This window comes from Oncorhynchus mykiss, chromosome 8 (assembly GCF_013265735.2).
Source record: "Oncorhynchus mykiss isolate Arlee chromosome 8, USDA_OmykA_1.1, whole genome shotgun sequence".
NCBI classification, from domain to species: domain Eukaryota; kingdom Metazoa; phylum Chordata; class Actinopteri; order Salmoniformes; family Salmonidae; genus Oncorhynchus; species Oncorhynchus mykiss.
The window spans coordinates 73,217,528-73,233,980 of record NC_048572.1 but is presented as its reverse complement, the minus strand read 5'-3'; the positions used below and the strand labels follow the sequence as shown (position 1 = coordinate 73,233,980).

General features: G+C 42.2%; 3 protein-coding genes across 4 annotated transcripts; 2 read left to right on the top strand and 1 right to left on the bottom strand.

Annotated features, from left to right (window-relative positions):
• The first annotated feature begins 5,616 nt into the window (after positions 1 to 5,616).
• On the top strand, positions 5,617 to 6,757 carry gbg5 (Guanine nucleotide-binding protein GI/GS/GO gamma-5 subunit). The gene is given in 3 exon segments (NM_001160699.2): positions 5,617 to 5,767; positions 6,136 to 6,299; positions 6,474 to 6,757. Coding segments are annotated over 2 exon segments (261 nt in total). The 5' UTR covers positions 5,617 to 5,632; the 3' UTR covers positions 6,262 to 6,299; positions 6,474 to 6,757.
• A 56-nt stretch (positions 6,758 to 6,813) lies between these two features.
• On the bottom strand, positions 6,814 to 9,810 carry samd13 (sterile alpha motif domain containing 13). 2 transcript variants are annotated; one of them, XM_021613669.2, is made up of 5 exons: positions 9,672 to 9,722; positions 8,460 to 8,556; positions 8,299 to 8,341; positions 8,075 to 8,186; positions 6,814 to 7,982 (listed from the first exon to the last, which is right to left on the bottom strand). In XM_021613669.2, the coding sequence occupies exons 3-5, from the start codon at positions 8,334 to 8,336 to the stop codon at positions 7,833 to 7,835; spliced, it is 300 nt and encodes a 99-aa protein (XP_021469344.1). In that variant the 5' UTR covers positions 8,337 to 8,341; positions 8,460 to 8,556; positions 9,672 to 9,722; the 3' UTR covers positions 6,814 to 7,832. The 2 variants fall into 2 exon arrangements, with proteins under 2 accessions (XP_021469344.1, XP_021469342.1); XM_021613667.2 differs by lacking the exon at positions 8,460 to 8,556 and having other exon boundaries at positions 9,672 to 9,810.
• A 91-nt stretch (positions 9,811 to 9,901) lies between these two features.
• Positions 9,902 to 12,229, top strand: fuz (fuzzy planar cell polarity protein). The gene is made up of 2 exons (XM_021613666.2): positions 9,902 to 10,165; positions 10,529 to 12,229. The coding sequence occupies exon 2, from the start codon at positions 10,635 to 10,637 to the stop codon at positions 11,967 to 11,969; it is 1,335 nt and encodes a 444-aa protein (XP_021469341.2). The 5' UTR covers positions 9,902 to 10,165; positions 10,529 to 10,634; the 3' UTR covers positions 11,970 to 12,229.
• The last annotated feature ends 4,224 nt before the right edge of the window (positions 12,230 to 16,453 follow it).

Genomic DNA, 16,453 nt, shown 5'->3' with positions numbered 1-16,453 from the left:
ACATGATTTGGAAAGGCACACACACCTGTCTATATAAGGTCCCATAGTTGACAGTGCATGTCAGAGCAAAAACCGAGCTGTGAGGTCGAAGGAATTGGTCTTAGATTTCCGAGACAGGATTGTGTTGAGGCACAGATCTGGGGAAGGGTAGCAACATTTTCTGCAGCATTGAAGGTCCCAAGAACATAGTGACCTCAATCATTCTTAAATGGAAGAAGTTTGGAACCTCCAAGACTCTTACTAGAGCTGTCTGCCTGGCCAAACTGAACAATCAGGGGAGAAGGGTTTTAGTCAGTGAGGTGAGGTCACTCAGGCCTTTATGGTAGAGTGGCCAGACAGAAGACACTCCTCAGTTAAAGGCACATGACAGCCCGCTTGAAGTTTGCCAAAAGGCACCTAAAGGACTCTGACCATGAGAAACAAGATTCTCTGGTCTAATGAAACCAATTTTGAACTTTTAATTAGGATCCCCACTAGCTGTTGCAAAAGCAGCTGCTATTCCTGGGGTCCACACAAACATGAAAAATAATACATAATATAGAACATCAATAGACAAGAACATCTCAAGGACAGAACTACATTAAAACAAATGTAAAGGCACACACAGCCTACATATTAATGCATACACACAAACTATCTAGATCAAATAGGGAAGTGGCGTTGTGCCGCGACGAGTTGCTTTCTGGTTTTTTTAAACCAGTTTTGCTCTTTTATTTGAGCAATATGAGACGGACATTCCATGCATACTTTCTTGAATTTGTTCTGGATTTGGGGACTGTGAAGAGACCCCTGGTGGGATACGTGTGTGTCAGAGCTGTGTGTAAGTTGACTTTGAAAACAATTTTGGATGTTCAACACCTTGTTTCTTTATAAAAAATAATTGATGCAGTCAGTCTCTCTTCAACTCTAAGCCAAGAGAGACTGGCATGTATAGTATTTCTATCAGCCCTCTGACAGCAACTAAGAGCAAAACATGCTGCTCTGTTCTGGCCTTTTGGCCTCAATCACTCTGCCTCCTTCCATATTTTCTTTATCTGTTTACATAGATATTGGGACCCCAGTGACGACTCCCCTCAACGTAGCATCAAAGACCACTTTCCACTCCAACACATCACTACTCTTGCTTACTACCTTGGCCCTCTTTATGCTTTCTTTACTAGACGCTCCACTGCTTTCTGTATCATGACGTCTCTTCTTCCTGTCTTTCCACTACCGACCATTCCAGTCCTTGACCCTCATCCTCTCGCTCCATTCCCTCAGAACTGACACCCATATTGTTCGCATTTTTTACTTCACTACATTCTTAAAGAAAATAATGTACTGTTCACTCCATACTTTTTCCCTGACACCCAAAAGTACTCGTTAAATTTTTACATGAAAATGGTCCAATTCACACACTTATCGAGCGAACATCCCTGGTCATCCCTACTACCTCTGATCTGGAGGACTCACTAAACAGAGAACATCCCTGGTCATCCCTACTACCTCTGATCTGGAGGACTCACTAAACAGATAACATCCCTGGTCATCCCTACAGCCTCTGATCTGGAGGACTCACTAAACAGAGAACATCCCTGGTCATCCCTACTACCTCTGATCTGGAGGACTCACTAAACAGAGAACATCCCTGTTCATCCCTACAGCCTCTGATCTGGAGGACTCACTAAACAGAGAACATCCCTGGTCATCCCTACTACCTCTGATCTGGAGGACTCACTAAACAGATAACATCCCTGGTCATCCCTACTACCTCTGATCTGGAGGACTCACTAAACACAAATGCTTTGTTTGTAAATGTCACAAATGCACGGAGGCTTGTTATGCAATTAAACTGAACTTCAGATTAACATTTGCTAAACTATCCCATCCTCATCGCCAAATGTTACAAATGCAGGGAGGATTGTTGTGTAATTAATCTGAACTAGTGATGGGTCGTTCACAAACGAGTCGGCTCTTGTAGGTGAACGTTGGGAGCCGGCTCACATATCAGAAGAGGCAAATGTATTTATAATTTTTTTTTTTTTTTTTAGATGTGAATAATCAAAATATTTGAATGAATAGAATTAACTAATTCAAAGATCAATATTTTTTTTTTCTTTAAACAATATAGGCCTAAATGCTCAAGCGCACACACATCTTATGTCTGCACAGCCTCACCTGTTGTTCCTGTCAAACAGACACGCAGTATCAACCAATGAACCAAATATCAGAGAGGGAGGACCGAGCCAACACACAGTCACACACTTAGCAGCCGATGAGAGAGAGGAAGGACAGCAGTGAAAACAACAGCTGGAAAATGAGTCTGAAGCACAGTAGCATTTGGATGCATTTTAATAATGCAGACAATGTTAGAGCACAGTGTAGAATTTACCAAAACAAAATCTCATATAAAGCCGGTTCTACGCACAACCTACACCGGCATATGTGAACTGTGCACCCAACTGTGAAGCTATCTGTAGCAGAGCTTCGAAAAACTGGCGGGCCTGCTAGTGATAGTGGTGGAGCCAGCACCTCCGCACACGTGGAGATGTATCCACTCAGTCAAGCAGGCCTGCTCCGTGACCCACAGCATCGTAGTCTTCTATGGGCCAGTTTATGCCAAAGTCTATGTCGGTAGCAAAACAAGGCCAAATTGATATTTCACTGGCTAAAATGATAGCCACCGATTTCCAGCCATTTTCGATCGTGGAGGACAGAGGTTTTAGAAATTATAGCAATAGTCTAAATCCAATGTACACAATTCCAAGCAGGAAAATCCTTTCAAAATCACTTATTCCACAACTGTACAAGAGAACACAGGCTTCAGTGCGGGAAAGAGTCCAAAAAGCTACTGCAGTTTGTCTTACCACTGACTGCTGGACATCAAGAATAACCACTTCTTACATGTCAGTTACATGTCACTCCATTGAAGATTTTACGATGTCTAGCTGACTGCTTTGAGTTCAGCGACAGACACACCTCAGATAACTTGGCAGAGGAACTGTTGAGTGGCCAGAGAATGGCAAGTAGATGGAAAAGTGGTCTGTTGTGTTAGCAACAATGCAGCTAACATAACCAAAGCCAGGAATTTTTTTAAATTGACCCATCATCCATGTCTTGCCCACACAATCAACCTGATTGTAAGATATGTTCTGAAGGAGATGAAGCCCACTGTGGACAAAGTGAAATCAGCTGTGGAATACTTCCACAGGAGCACAGTAGGTGCTGAAAACCTAAAGTCTACACAATGCCAGATGGGGATGCCTGAGCTGAGGCCTAAACAAGACTGCACTACAAGGTGGAATTCAACATTTTATATGTTGAAGCGGTTTCTTGAGTCAAAGGATGCCATCATCTCTACCCTGGCCATTGTCAATGCACCTGTTGATGCTCTGACCCAAGAGGAATGGGAGGTGGTGGAGGAGGAGTCCTGGAACCCTTTGAGCAGGTTACTGTGGAGATCAGTGGAGAGAAGTACAGTAAGCAGTTATTACTACATCATTATTTAATCCAGTATTATATATGTATATGAGCAGAAGATGAGAATGCAGTGTCAGTAGACAAAACATGAAACTGAACTAATAAGTTACTGTCTTTTCAGCTATGTGACAGCCTCAAAAATGATACTCCTGTGTAAGGGTCTGCAGCGAATCACAGCCAGCCGCCAGAGAGAAGCAAGTTTAACTACAGGACATGTGACAGAGTTGATGGACACACTATGTTCATCAATGGACAGAAAGTTCCACAGAATGGAATATAATCACGTGCTATCAGAAACCGCTGCACGTGAAAGTTAGCCTTCAGTGATGCCAGAGCGATTGATGAGGCTCTTCAGAGAATAACCTCAGCAGCAGGGAGGGACAGCCCCAGCAGTCAGATGTCTCGGGCACCAGGAAGAAGAAAGAGCAGATGGAGCAGAAGCACCAGCAGTAGTACCACAAACTTCTGCTGTTTGGATGCTGTTTGACGAGAGAGCAACTGGGATGCAGCATGAAGGAATCCCTCAGCAGATGTCATAATGGAGGTCTGATCCTATTTAGAGGAGCCCCTCCTCCAAAGATCTGCAGATCTTCTGAGCTGGTGGGAGAACAAGGCCTCTGTCTACCCACGGCTTACTAAAGTCATGACAGGGAGAGACTGCATAGTGGCCACGTCTGTTCCCTTTGAGAGGGTCTTCTCGAAAACGGGACAAATAATTCCCGAGAGAAACCGCATCAACCCCTCAAAAGGGAGGCAGCTTGCATTTCTGAATGCAAATCTCGCATAAAAGCTAAATATGGTCAGCATTGCTGTGTGCTGTTGGTTATAACATGGCAATAAAGAAGAGAGAGAAAAGAGGGGCCAGTTTAATGTTTTAACTGGGATGCTGCAGTTTTGCACATTATTTATTTTTCTTTGATGTGGTGCAATATTCTCTTATGCTGTTCCGATTGTATTCGTTTTGAATTGTTACATTTATATGCACTTTGTTTATATACATTAAAAAGTTGTACTTTAAATACAAATGTTTAATAGCATTTTTAAATACATTGTGGTTAAGGTAGAGTATGATTTCATTTAATAAGAATCGTTTTAACACCAATCATAGTCAAACTAACTGTCTTCACTACATACAAAACTCACGCCTCGGTTCACGCACCGTGCCTGATACATTCTTAAAGCAACAGTATTCAATACTCAACTGAGCTGCGACAACATATTACTGAACAAAACAGTAAATTATGAGTGTTGGTTTGCCCCAGTCTATCCGTCAATAAAACTAACTGTGCCATCTCGTTTGAAAAGATTCACTTTTACTTTTGATAAAGATTATTTTAGCAATTACATTTACTTTTGATACTTAAATATATTTCAAACCAAATACTTTCACACTTTTACTCAAGTAGAATTTTACTGATTGAATTTCACTTTGAGTCATTTTCTATTAAGGTATCTTTACTTTTACTCAAGTATGACAATTTATTACGTTTTCCACCACTGCCAGCACACCTGTTGCTTCACAGACTTTTTCTCCATTTCGTCCGCGCTACTCGCCGCCATTTCCCATAAACTTGACGCATTTCTGCAATAGTGTAACAAGATTCAACGAAATCAAACAACTCTCACTTGTAGTCAAACAATCAGTCTCATTAGCTTCTAGACTCCTCCTTACACAGTTTAACCGAGAACGTGTCTCTCTAAGTCATGTCCAAACAATTGAATTGGCTGATAGGTGCACTCCAATCAAGTTGTAGTGACATCTCAATGATGATCAAAGGAAATTGGATGCACCTGAGCTCAATTTGGAGTGTCATAGCAAAGGATGTGAATACTTGTAAATTAAATATTTATATTTAATTTTCAATATGTTTGCAAACATTTCTAAAATAATGTTTTCATTTTCATTATGGGGTATTGTGTGTGTAGATGGGTGAGAGAAAAACATATATTTAATGAATGCAGGCTGTAACAACAAAATGAGTAAGCCAATTGGTGTGAATACTTTCTCGTGTTTATGTTCCACTGTAATTTATAGTATATTTTTACTACGAATATATTAATTACTGCGGGCAAGAAAGGCGTTTCACTACTTCTGCACGTGACAATATTTTTAAAGTTGAGTCGCGGTCGCTTACTAAGACACACTGCGACTGCGCAGAAGATTCAAAACCGGATGTGTGATCAACTATTCGATTTGTCTCCGCTTCTTTTCTACAAAATAGCAAAGATGTCTGGCTCATCAAATCTCGTTGCGATGAAGAAAGTTGTTCAGCAGCTGCGTTTTGAAGCGAGCATCAACAGAGTGAAGGTAATGTATTTCACACTCAGACATACTTGATAAACCTGTTCAGGGAAACTAGTCAGCTAGTATCAGTATCTAGCTAACAGTGGCTAATAGCTAGCTAAGGGCGTGGAATATAGGCACAGAAATGGTGATCTTGCGATAACACAATATTTTGCTTAATAGTCTCTAATGGAATTGGAATTGTCGGTCATTATTGAGTGTGGCCTACCGCCCTATGATCATTCATAGCCTAATTTAAGGATCTGTGTTCACATCCATTCAAGGGGGAAAGTTGTAGGAGTCTTAAAGCTAGCAATGAGTGCAATGTTACCCGTTGCAACAGGTCGTTTTTTTGTTCACAACTATATTCCTGTATTATGGTTTCTGTTCAGGTGTCCCAGGCAGCAGCAGACCTTCAGCAGTTCTGCATGCAGAATGCCCTCCAGGACCCCCTACTCACTGGGGTCTCCTCCAGCACCAACCCCTTCAGACCACAGAAGGTGTGCTCCTTCTTGTGAGACAGACCCATAGGACAGACAAACCACAGCATTATTTGGTGAGTCTCCCCTTGTGTCAAAACAAAAATGTGCTCTTCTGGTTGTCTATGTAGTCCTTCATTGGCCTGGAATCCAAACAGAATCAGTGTGGATTGCAGACTGGTATTTGGTTGCAATGCAGAGAAATTCAAGATACATGCATGTGCTTATCTCACTCTGTTCCTGTCTTGCAGGCCTTTGTTTTGATGCTACAGGGAAAAAGTTGACCTCAACACTGCTATTCATTTCCCATGGCATTCCACTGCCACAGAATCTCATGAAGTGTAGAATAACGTGTCAGAAATCATGTAAGGAAGACTTGCCATCTATTTTCAGCAAACCACCTTAGAGGAAATTATTACAGGTTTATTTTTTATGGCACAGGATGGTTTTCAAGTAAATTATTGTGCCTTTTTCTATTTTATTCATCATTGTTCTTGACTTTTTGTATTTAGAAATTAAAACATTATTCTTTCTCTACATGATTGTTTGCTAATCGTTTTTTGGTCCGACTGATAGTGGTATCTCAAATCATTAAAGATGCAAGTAGTTTATTTCATAACAGAATGCAAACAGAGCACCTTAACAATACAAAAGGGAAAGACTACTACTTTTAATTAAACATCCATATCAATAAAAAAAGCCACCATTTTAAGATGACAGAATATGGTAAATAAGGAAATCAAAGAACACTTATTAACCTATATTCCCCACCCCCAAGTGCTTAAATATGCAGTCTGGGATCTTATGCACAAATTTGTAACTACACAAAACGGGGACCCATTTTGGCTTGTTAGCACCACTTGTAAGCACCACTTTCAAAACTACAGGCTGAAATTATACAGAGTTCCCAGAGCATCACTTTAAATAGATCATTGATGTACATGATGCTTAAAGATACTGATTTGATCATCTAATATTCATAGTGGCTCATTAGGGAAAAAATTCAGTGATGGAGGAGCAGTAATTCTAAGACTGCTTCAAACACATTTCCTCAAATTAATTACCATGCATTTTTTTCTGAAATCAAAACCGTGTTCAAAAGTTTGTATATAATGAAAATATCAAGACAAGGTTAGGACATTTATCAGCAGGTCAGACATCTAGTGCACCTTTGCGTCCATCTGAAAAGGACTGTCTCCTAAATTAACCAATTCGGTTGAATCCGCTTCAGTAGCATGCTTGATTAGAATATTTTGAAACAAACTTAGAAAAAAATAAAATAAACCTGTACAGTGTACTTTAAGACCTGTAAAATAATTGTATTCAAATAAAGGAATCAAGTCCTTACTTTCATAAACCAATATCACTCAGTTAACTAAAAACCGTATGATCACTGCCATGTCTTTTGTAAATTAATTTCACGGCGTAAACCATTTGGCATCGGTCATCACTTCAAGTAAAAGTACATTGACATTGCATAAGGATGCAAATACGTTTTCTAAGCACCATCTTCTGCTGTCCATAAATGTCTTCAGCCTGGTCTCTCCGTCCAGCCTCTCAACCCTCCATAGATGACTGTCCTGTTGCACATGGAAGAGCATGGGGTGATGCTATGATGCATTAGCATTACTCTTCAGATGCTGGGTCTGGAGTGGCTTCACATGGTACTCGTAGATCTTCAGTGCTGGCCCCAGTTTGATGGACAGGCCTGTCAGGACATCGTTCCGCGTCATCAGAAGCAAAGACTTTCCATCGATTTCCTACGAAAAGAAGGGATTGGGAAGCTCTGACCCGCGAGAAAGAGAAGAATGTGCAACTTGCAAGGTTAGTAAATTATGTTCTGTTAATTTACCTGGTCCTGGAAAGCAGTAGCCTGCTCTTCAAATCCTGCAGCTTTGAAATAGTTAACGACATCAGTAACCGCCCAGTCAGCAGGATCCGGCAGCTGTCCATTCTCCACCTTACTAGAAAAACAGAACAGAGAGGACAGCATAATGGGTATAGGGATAAGGCAGAAGGCCATCAATCTTATCCATCATCTATAGCCTCCGAAGGAAGACTACCCTCTAAACTTACGGCTTGGCTTCCACTGATCCATTGGTTTTGTTCTCCATTCCAGCTAGTAAAATAAAAGAGAAGTTAGATTTGTAGAAAAGAGAACAAGAATCTAATCCAGAACTAGATGGGGTTTACTAAATAAACCCAAGGTCTGTCATGAACTGAATACATTCACTTACTTGCATGAAGTTTGTTCAATATAATATGATGTGTTGAGAGGTTATCTGGAAATGGATCATTTGGGTTTCTGAAACCAACTACAGAGCATCTGATGTACTGAGTGTTGAATAGAGAAGCCAGAGTTGATTTGGAACAAAAAAATTAAATGATGCAATACTGACATGCATGAGTACACAGTTGCTAAGCGATGTGGAGAATATGATACTGTTGAAATAGTAGGGTAAAAATGCATTGACCAGAAAGTGCATTTAATGATGCCCAAAAAGCACAGTCTTCATTGGATGATGGATATGGGCCATAAAGGGTATACATAACAAACGTGGAGGATATGATCATCCCATCACAGTAGTGGGCACACTGGAATACAAAGAGAGGTATGTGGGTTTATTAGTTGTGGATTCTGCTCTGATCCAAAAGCCAAGGAACTCGTTGTGCTCGGATGGGTCAATTTCAAAGACAGAGGAGCCATTTAAAGTCCCCTTATCTGCATTCTTAGAACTTCCCTATTCAATGAACATCTTCTACATGACCATGTGGTTTTATCATGAGCCGAATAGTCCAGAATTTACCCAAAGGCAATCTGTCTGTATTTGTGAAGCATTGTATATAGTTCCGTATTAGCTACCAATCTACCAGATGCTACCTACAGTCTTGGATTTTCAGCAGGTTATCTTTGGATGGACAATTTCCACCAGAAACTTCACTCTCACAGTTCTAACTTTAGACACTGCATTTCATTCAGGACCTATGCACATCAGTGGAAAGAAAGATCGCGGATCGTGATGATATTGTGGACAATATTACAATGTAACATAAATCAGATGCAGCATGAAATATGGAGTAATTAATTACAATCTTGGAATAAGGAAAGCGCAATTCAGGCTACTTTATCTATTACTATAGCTTGATACCTTAAATTATATTATTGACACCATGAGCATTTCTTATTGACTTAAAAAAAAAAAAATCTCATCTAACATGTTCTACGTTTTGTCAATAAGTATGTCTTGCTAATGCAGGGTTTACCAAACTCGGTGCACGTTATGCACAGCTGATTAAAAATAATCAACTAATCATCTAGCTTTGATTATTTGAATTAACTGTGTAGTGCTAGGGCAAAAAACAAAACGTGCACCCCTTGGGGTCCCGAGGACCGAGTTCGGGAATCGCTGCGCTAACGTGTTCTGCTTCAGTCTATATTTGACACTTACCTTTTTATTGTTTATTAGTTGGCTTCGTTGATAGTTCTTCTGACAGCGTAAATGAATATCCTGTTTATTCACGAATGTATGCCTGGCGCTGCGCAGTTTATTCGATCTATAAACCACCTAAACTCCTCAAACTAATTCAATTATTCTGTTCTAATGCTGAAAGGATCTGCGAGTTGTCATGCGCCGCGTAGACAATACGCTCGTGAACAGCCGCAACATTCTCGAACCTGACTGGCCAGTTCACCATAGGCAAAGGCGGAAATAGGAAGAGGGATTATGCGGTCGTAAACACTGATCTAAAGTCAGTTTATTTGATTTATTCTCCAAGTGGTAAATTAGGATTGTGGTATGATAAACTGATGTAAGATCTGCTTTAGAGACATCATCTGATTGATTGAATGAATTGATCATGTGAGAACGGCCAGGGCCAGTTGCTGTGGAAACGTGAATGGAGTCAACTCGTTTCGTGATGGAAGAAATTCAACAAAGAAAAAGTAAGAGGGGAAGAAAACATTAGATAGTGAGCTAGCTATTTTACCGGCAACACCTCTTTTGGTGAAATAGCTGGCTTCTAAGTTTATTTCGATCATTTTGTCCCGTTTACAGTGAAAAAGTTATCGCTACGTTAGCTAGCTAGCTAGCTATCTAGCGTTAGTTGACTTGAAAACAATGAAAAGAGAGGCAGTATTTTGCGTGTTTGCTTAGTTATAGTAATTGGCTAAATGCTTAAAAGTTGTCTGCAAATACACATCTGCGACATGTTTGCATGACAAGTGATATCTGCTAGTATGCATTATGTAATCACGATCTATTATATAACTTCTTGTTGCATGCATCTGCTCCTGTTTTCTTGCAAGTGTCCCATAACCATGGGCTAGAGCTGAATCTTCGCCATCTTTAAACCAGAGGGCCAGTCAGTGGATGGTTCAGGAGGACAGCGCCTAGCCTGGCCACCCCAGCCACATGATGCTCCAACAGGCAGGCTCAGTGCAGCTTCTCTGCCTCACTGCCAACAGTGGGGTTCCTCTCTTCACCCGGGGGGCCTCTAAGCAACTCCCCTTCTCCATCATCGGCTCCCTGAACGGTGTGCACATGTTCGGAGCGGGCCAGGGGGTGGTGCTGGCTGGCTGTGAGACTGATCGCGGAGGCCGGATGGTGTGGAGGGTATTTCAGGACAGCGTGATGCTCATAGCGGTGAGCAGCGGTGGGCAGGCCCAGCAGGAAGGTGGTGGTGCAGGGGAAGAAGACCTCCACCTGCGGCGCCTGCTGGAGAACGTGTGGAACTGCATGGTGCTGGTTCTGGGGCAGGATGAGCTGGCCAGCTTGAGGAACGTGGAACGGCTGAAGAGGGACCTGCGCTCCTGCTACCGCCTCATCGACCAGCTCCTGGAGGGGGGACAGGGACAGGAGGGCATTATGGGGGACCTGACGCATTGCGCGGACTGCCTGCTGCCCCCCAACGCCACCCTGCTTCAGGAGGGCCTAGACGGCTTTACCCAGGCAGCAGATAGCGAGTTTGGCTGCCTGATGGTCCACGGACGGATAGCCGCTGCCACGGAAAAATGGTGGCGTCTGGCGCCGCAGGAAGTGGTTCTCCTATCCGTTCTGACCCGCTCTCTCTCCCTCTCAGGCTCTGCGTCCTGTGACACCCCTGTCTTCCTGCCCCAGGGCAGCCCCACCGTGGCACACCGCCTGCTCCGCTTCCAGCTGCTTCCAGGAGTGGATGTGTGCGTGCTGTGCGGCCCCAGTCCCACCCTGCACAGGGCTGAGAGAGAGCTGGTGGGTTGTTTCTGGTCTCCTCTACTGGAGGCCCTGAGAGGCAGCCTGGCCGTGGGGGAGCGCTGCCTGCCAGGCTCTGTGACCCTCCGCCCTGATGTCCTGGCTCTGCTGCTCATCAACAGAGAGTCCCGTCGCTCTGTCTCCTGTGTGAAAGCCATCATTACTAACCCCAACCATCCTCCCAGTAACCATCCTCTGCCCTCCAAGGCACGCTGCTGGGAGCTGCTCAGGCTCTTCTACACTTTCACCACCACTCGCTACTTTCCTCTTGAGGAGACCCCGGCCCTGACCTTAGGGGAGAAGGCCCAACGTGGCGACTCCCTCCGGGAGGACTTTGCCCTGGGCTTCTCCCACCAGCCGCTGCAGTGCTACCTAGTGACTGAGGAGTGTAAGTGTTTTAGCCTGCAGACTGCCCAACATCAGCTCTACCTGCTCACCCCTCTCTCAGTGCCTACCTTCGCCCTAAGCTCCGTGGCTACACAGACCCTCTCCGCCATCACTTTAGCCACAGGATTTTAGGCCATCTTTTATAATGGACATGGGCACATTGCTGTGAAACCTAGGGATAGCATTACACTGTTCGCTATATGTACCACTTTCATCATAGACAACCATTATGGAGCAAGGAATGATCCTTTTACCTCAATTTGATACTCCAGAATATTTGTGTGTGTATATATAGTATATCACAAAAGTGAGTACACCCCTCACATTTTTGTAAATATTTGAGTATATCTTTTCATGTGACAAAACTGAAGAATTGATACTTTGCTACAATGTAAAGTAGTGAGTGTACAGCTTGTATAACAGTGTAAATTTGCTGTCCCCTCAAAATAACTCAACACACAGCCATTAATGTCTAAACCGCTGGCAACAAAAATGAGTACACCCCTAAGTGAAAATGTCCAAATTGGGTGCAATTAGCCATTTTCCCTCCCCGGTGTCATGTGACTCATTAGTGTTACAAGGTCTCAGGTGTGAATGAGGAGCAGGTGTGTTAAAATTTGCTGTCATCGCTCTCACACTCCCTCATACTGACTGGTCGTACATTGTAGCAAAGTGTCATTTCTTCAGTGTTGTCACATGAAAAGATATACTCAAATATTTACAAAAATGTGAGGAGTGTACTCACTTTTGTGATATACTGTGTTATATATATATATATATATCACACTTGATGGTTTTAGTAACTGCACTTGAAGAAACTTTCAAAGTTCTTGACATTTTCCGGATTGACTGACCTTCGTGTCTTAAAGTAATGATGGACAGTCATTTCTCTTTGCTTATTTGAGCTGTTATTGCCATAATATGGACTAGATATTTGACCAAATAGGGTTATCTTCTGTATACCACCGCTGTTTAACACTTTTTTTTGGTTACTATATGAGTCTGTTATTTCATAGTTTTGATGTATTCACTATTATTCTACAATGTAGAAAATAGTAAAAATAAAGAAAAATCTTCTCACTTTTGAATGCTGGTGGTGCTTTCACTCTAGTGGTAGCATGAGACGGAGTCTACAACCCACACAAGTGGCTCAGGTAGTGCAGCTCATCCAGGATGTCACATCAATGCGAGTTGTGGCAAGAAGGTTTGCTGTGTCTGTCAGCTTAGTGTCCAGAGCATGGAGGCACTACCAGGAGACAGGCCAGTACCTCAGGAGATGTGGAGGAGGCCGTAGGAGGGCAACAACCCAGCAGCAGCACTGCTACCTCCGCCTTTGTGCAAGGAGGAGCACTGCCAGAGCCCTGCAAAATGACCTCCAGCAGGCCACAAATGTGCATGTGTCTGCTCAAATGGTCAGAAACAGACTCCATGAGGGTGGTATGAGGGCCCGTCGTCCACAGGTGGGGGTTGTGCTTACAGCCCAACACCGTGCAGGACGTTTGGCATTTGCCAGAGAACACCAAGATTGGCAAATTCGCCACTGGCGCCCTGTGCTCTTCACAGATGAAAGCAGGTTCACACTGAGCACATGTGACAGAGTCTGGAGACGCCGTGGAGAACGTTCTGCTGCCTGCCACATCCTCCAGCATGACCGGTTTGGTGGTGGGTCAGTCATGGTGTAGGGTGGCATTTCTTTGGGGGGCCGCACAGCCCTCCATGTGCTCGCCAGAGGTAGCCTGACTGCCATTAGGTACCGAGATGAGATCCTCAGACCCCTTGTGAGACCATATGCTGGTGCGGTTGGCCCTGGGTTCCTCCTAATGCAAGACAATGCTAGACCTTATGTGGCTGGAGTGTGTCAGCAGTTCCTGCAAGAGGAAGGCATTGATGCTATGGACTGGCCTGCCCGTTCCCCAGACCTGAATCCAATTGAGCACATCTGGGACATCATGTCTCGCTCCATCCACAGACTGTCCAGGAGTTGGTGGATGCTTTAGTCCAGGTCTGGGAGGAGATCCCTCAGGAGACCATTCGCCACCTCATCAGGAGCATGCCCAGGCGTTGTAGGGAGGTCATACTGGCATGTGGAGGCCACACACACACTACTGAGCCTCATTTTGACTTGTTTTAAGGACGTTACATCAAAGTTGGATCAGCCTGTAGTGTGGTTTTCAACTTTAATTTTGAGTGTGACTCCAAATCCAGACCTCTATGGGTTGATACATTTGATTTCCATTGATCATTTTTGTGTGATTTTGTTGTCAGCACATTTAACTCTGTAAAGAAAAAAGTATTTAATACGAATATTTCATTCATTCAGATCTAGGATGTGTTATTTTAGTGTTCCCTTTATTTTTTGGAGCAGTATATATTATATATATATATATATATATATATATATATCAACATGTCAAGTGCTTGAAACTTCAGTGCTGTTACTGTGTCTATTTTCTTATGATCATAAATAGTTTTGACAAACAATGTTTGTTTAAAATACTGTGTTTCAAAAACTCCTGTTTCTATTGAGTTACTGCTGATAGAGATTATGGGTTATTTTCACTGTTTTTATACATCTATGTGGATGAATGTAATCTTTTGAGTTGTCTGTTGTGTTATTTCTTTGTGTGCAATAGTGATAAATACTTATAACATGGCTAAGGTTCCCCCCTACTGGTAAAAGAAAACAACTTGTTGTTGACCATGGTGAGAAACCAGGACCAGGATTTGTGTGGACATTTTTAAAGGAACTGAAATATTGACTAAACTTGATGGCAAAATCTCATGTCGCAAGAAGGGAACAAATCACAATAAGCACTAGAGCCACACTGCTTTTACGTTTCAGTAGCTGGTGATAAATAGATGATGCCATATGAGTACATTGAATATACTCAAACCATTCCATTTATTTCCGAAGCTTCAATGGTGTGAACTTTCATATCTGTCTTGCTGTGTACTGCTCTCAACCCTTATCTTGCTCAGTATCTGCCACCAGCATATTGAGTCATTATCTCTGAAGCTTTACTTGGTTCATATGACCCATGGTTACATTTGTTAGAGAAACCCTATTGTGGTCACACACATACATACACTCTAAATATTTACGTTTGAGTCATTTAGCAGATGCTCTTATCCAAAGCGACTTAGTTAGTTAATGCATTCATCTTAAGATAGCTAGGTGAGACAACTTAATCTCTGTTATTTTTCCTCAAAAATGTAGCTATCAGCAAAGCGAGTGCTAGTAGGAAAAAGTTAATGAATGAGACTTGCGTGCAGACACTTGAACTGGAGTATGTAAAGGACCTAGTGGGAAAAAATGAGGTAAGTGATTTTATTGACCTGATCAAAGTTATGTAGAGGTGAAAATATATTATTGAGAGGACTTTGATTGGGAGGAATATAACTCCTTTTTCCCAAGATGGTAGGCCTACGTGGATAAAAAAGTATGTTTTGGTGGAGAAATTTGGACTTTATCACTATAGTGGGCAGGGTGCTGAGCAAAACTTGTTAGGACAAAAGAAACCATTAACAGATTGTATGCAGACGGTAGCAGGTATTAACAACTCTATCATAACATTAGTTAATGATCACATGTTATCCATAGTTATATAACATCCATTGGGGACAGGGATCAAGCCATTGAGGGAAAGACCAACTGCAAAGCAGGAAAATTGTCTTTAAATAAATTGTCTAAAACAATTTGGATCTGTCTCATACTGTCCTTGTAACACATATAGTGGTGGACCTCATTTAGATGCATGCAACTCAACAGTGCAATGATTTAGTTACGATAGGGACTGCTGCATATTGGAAGATACATGTATTGATTGTGAGCATAGCCCTTGGTAACTAAATTGCATGGTTGTATCTGAAACTGAGTGACTGATAGATTTCCAGGGTGGGAAGGGAGGTGATATTGAAAGGCATTGTATGGAAAAAATGATGTTGACACACTCAAGAGCCCACACAAAGCAACTTATCTAATCACACTTCTTTTTCAATTGCTACTAGGCTCTCTGCTGTGTTTTTACAACCATTGTGCTCAGTGTGTCTTTTGTACTAAGTTGAATTCTGTTTCATGGATGATTGTTTGGCCATGGAAGAAATGATCAGTGGAGTTTTCTCCAGGAAACACTGACGATATGAAAGGTTGAATGGCTGGACTCTCCATTGGTGTCATGGTAATGCTGTAGTACAATGAGATGCTTACTTGCAGGTACATCCCTCAACTATGTGGCAAAAATCCAAATAGAAGTAAAAAAAAAAAGAAATACATTCAAATTCAAGTTCAATAGAATAAAATAGAATCACATTTGGCAAAGATATAAATCGACTAAATGGAAAGCACTCAAAACAAATGTATAGTCAAATATTGACGTACAGTATGTATGGAGAGCAAAGTGTTTGAATTGTGAAATACGTTGTGCAATAATAAAGGTGTGTGTGTGTATGGGTGTGTGTTGCAGAAGGACAGATGCTGTGTTTCTTCAGCAAATAGACAGGTTTGTTTGACAGCTGATATGTGACCCTATTCCTCTGTCAGAATACCACTGGCCTCAAATAACTGGACTCTGGCTTCCTTTCTGAGCTCCCAATCTTTTTAAAATGTATTTATTTAA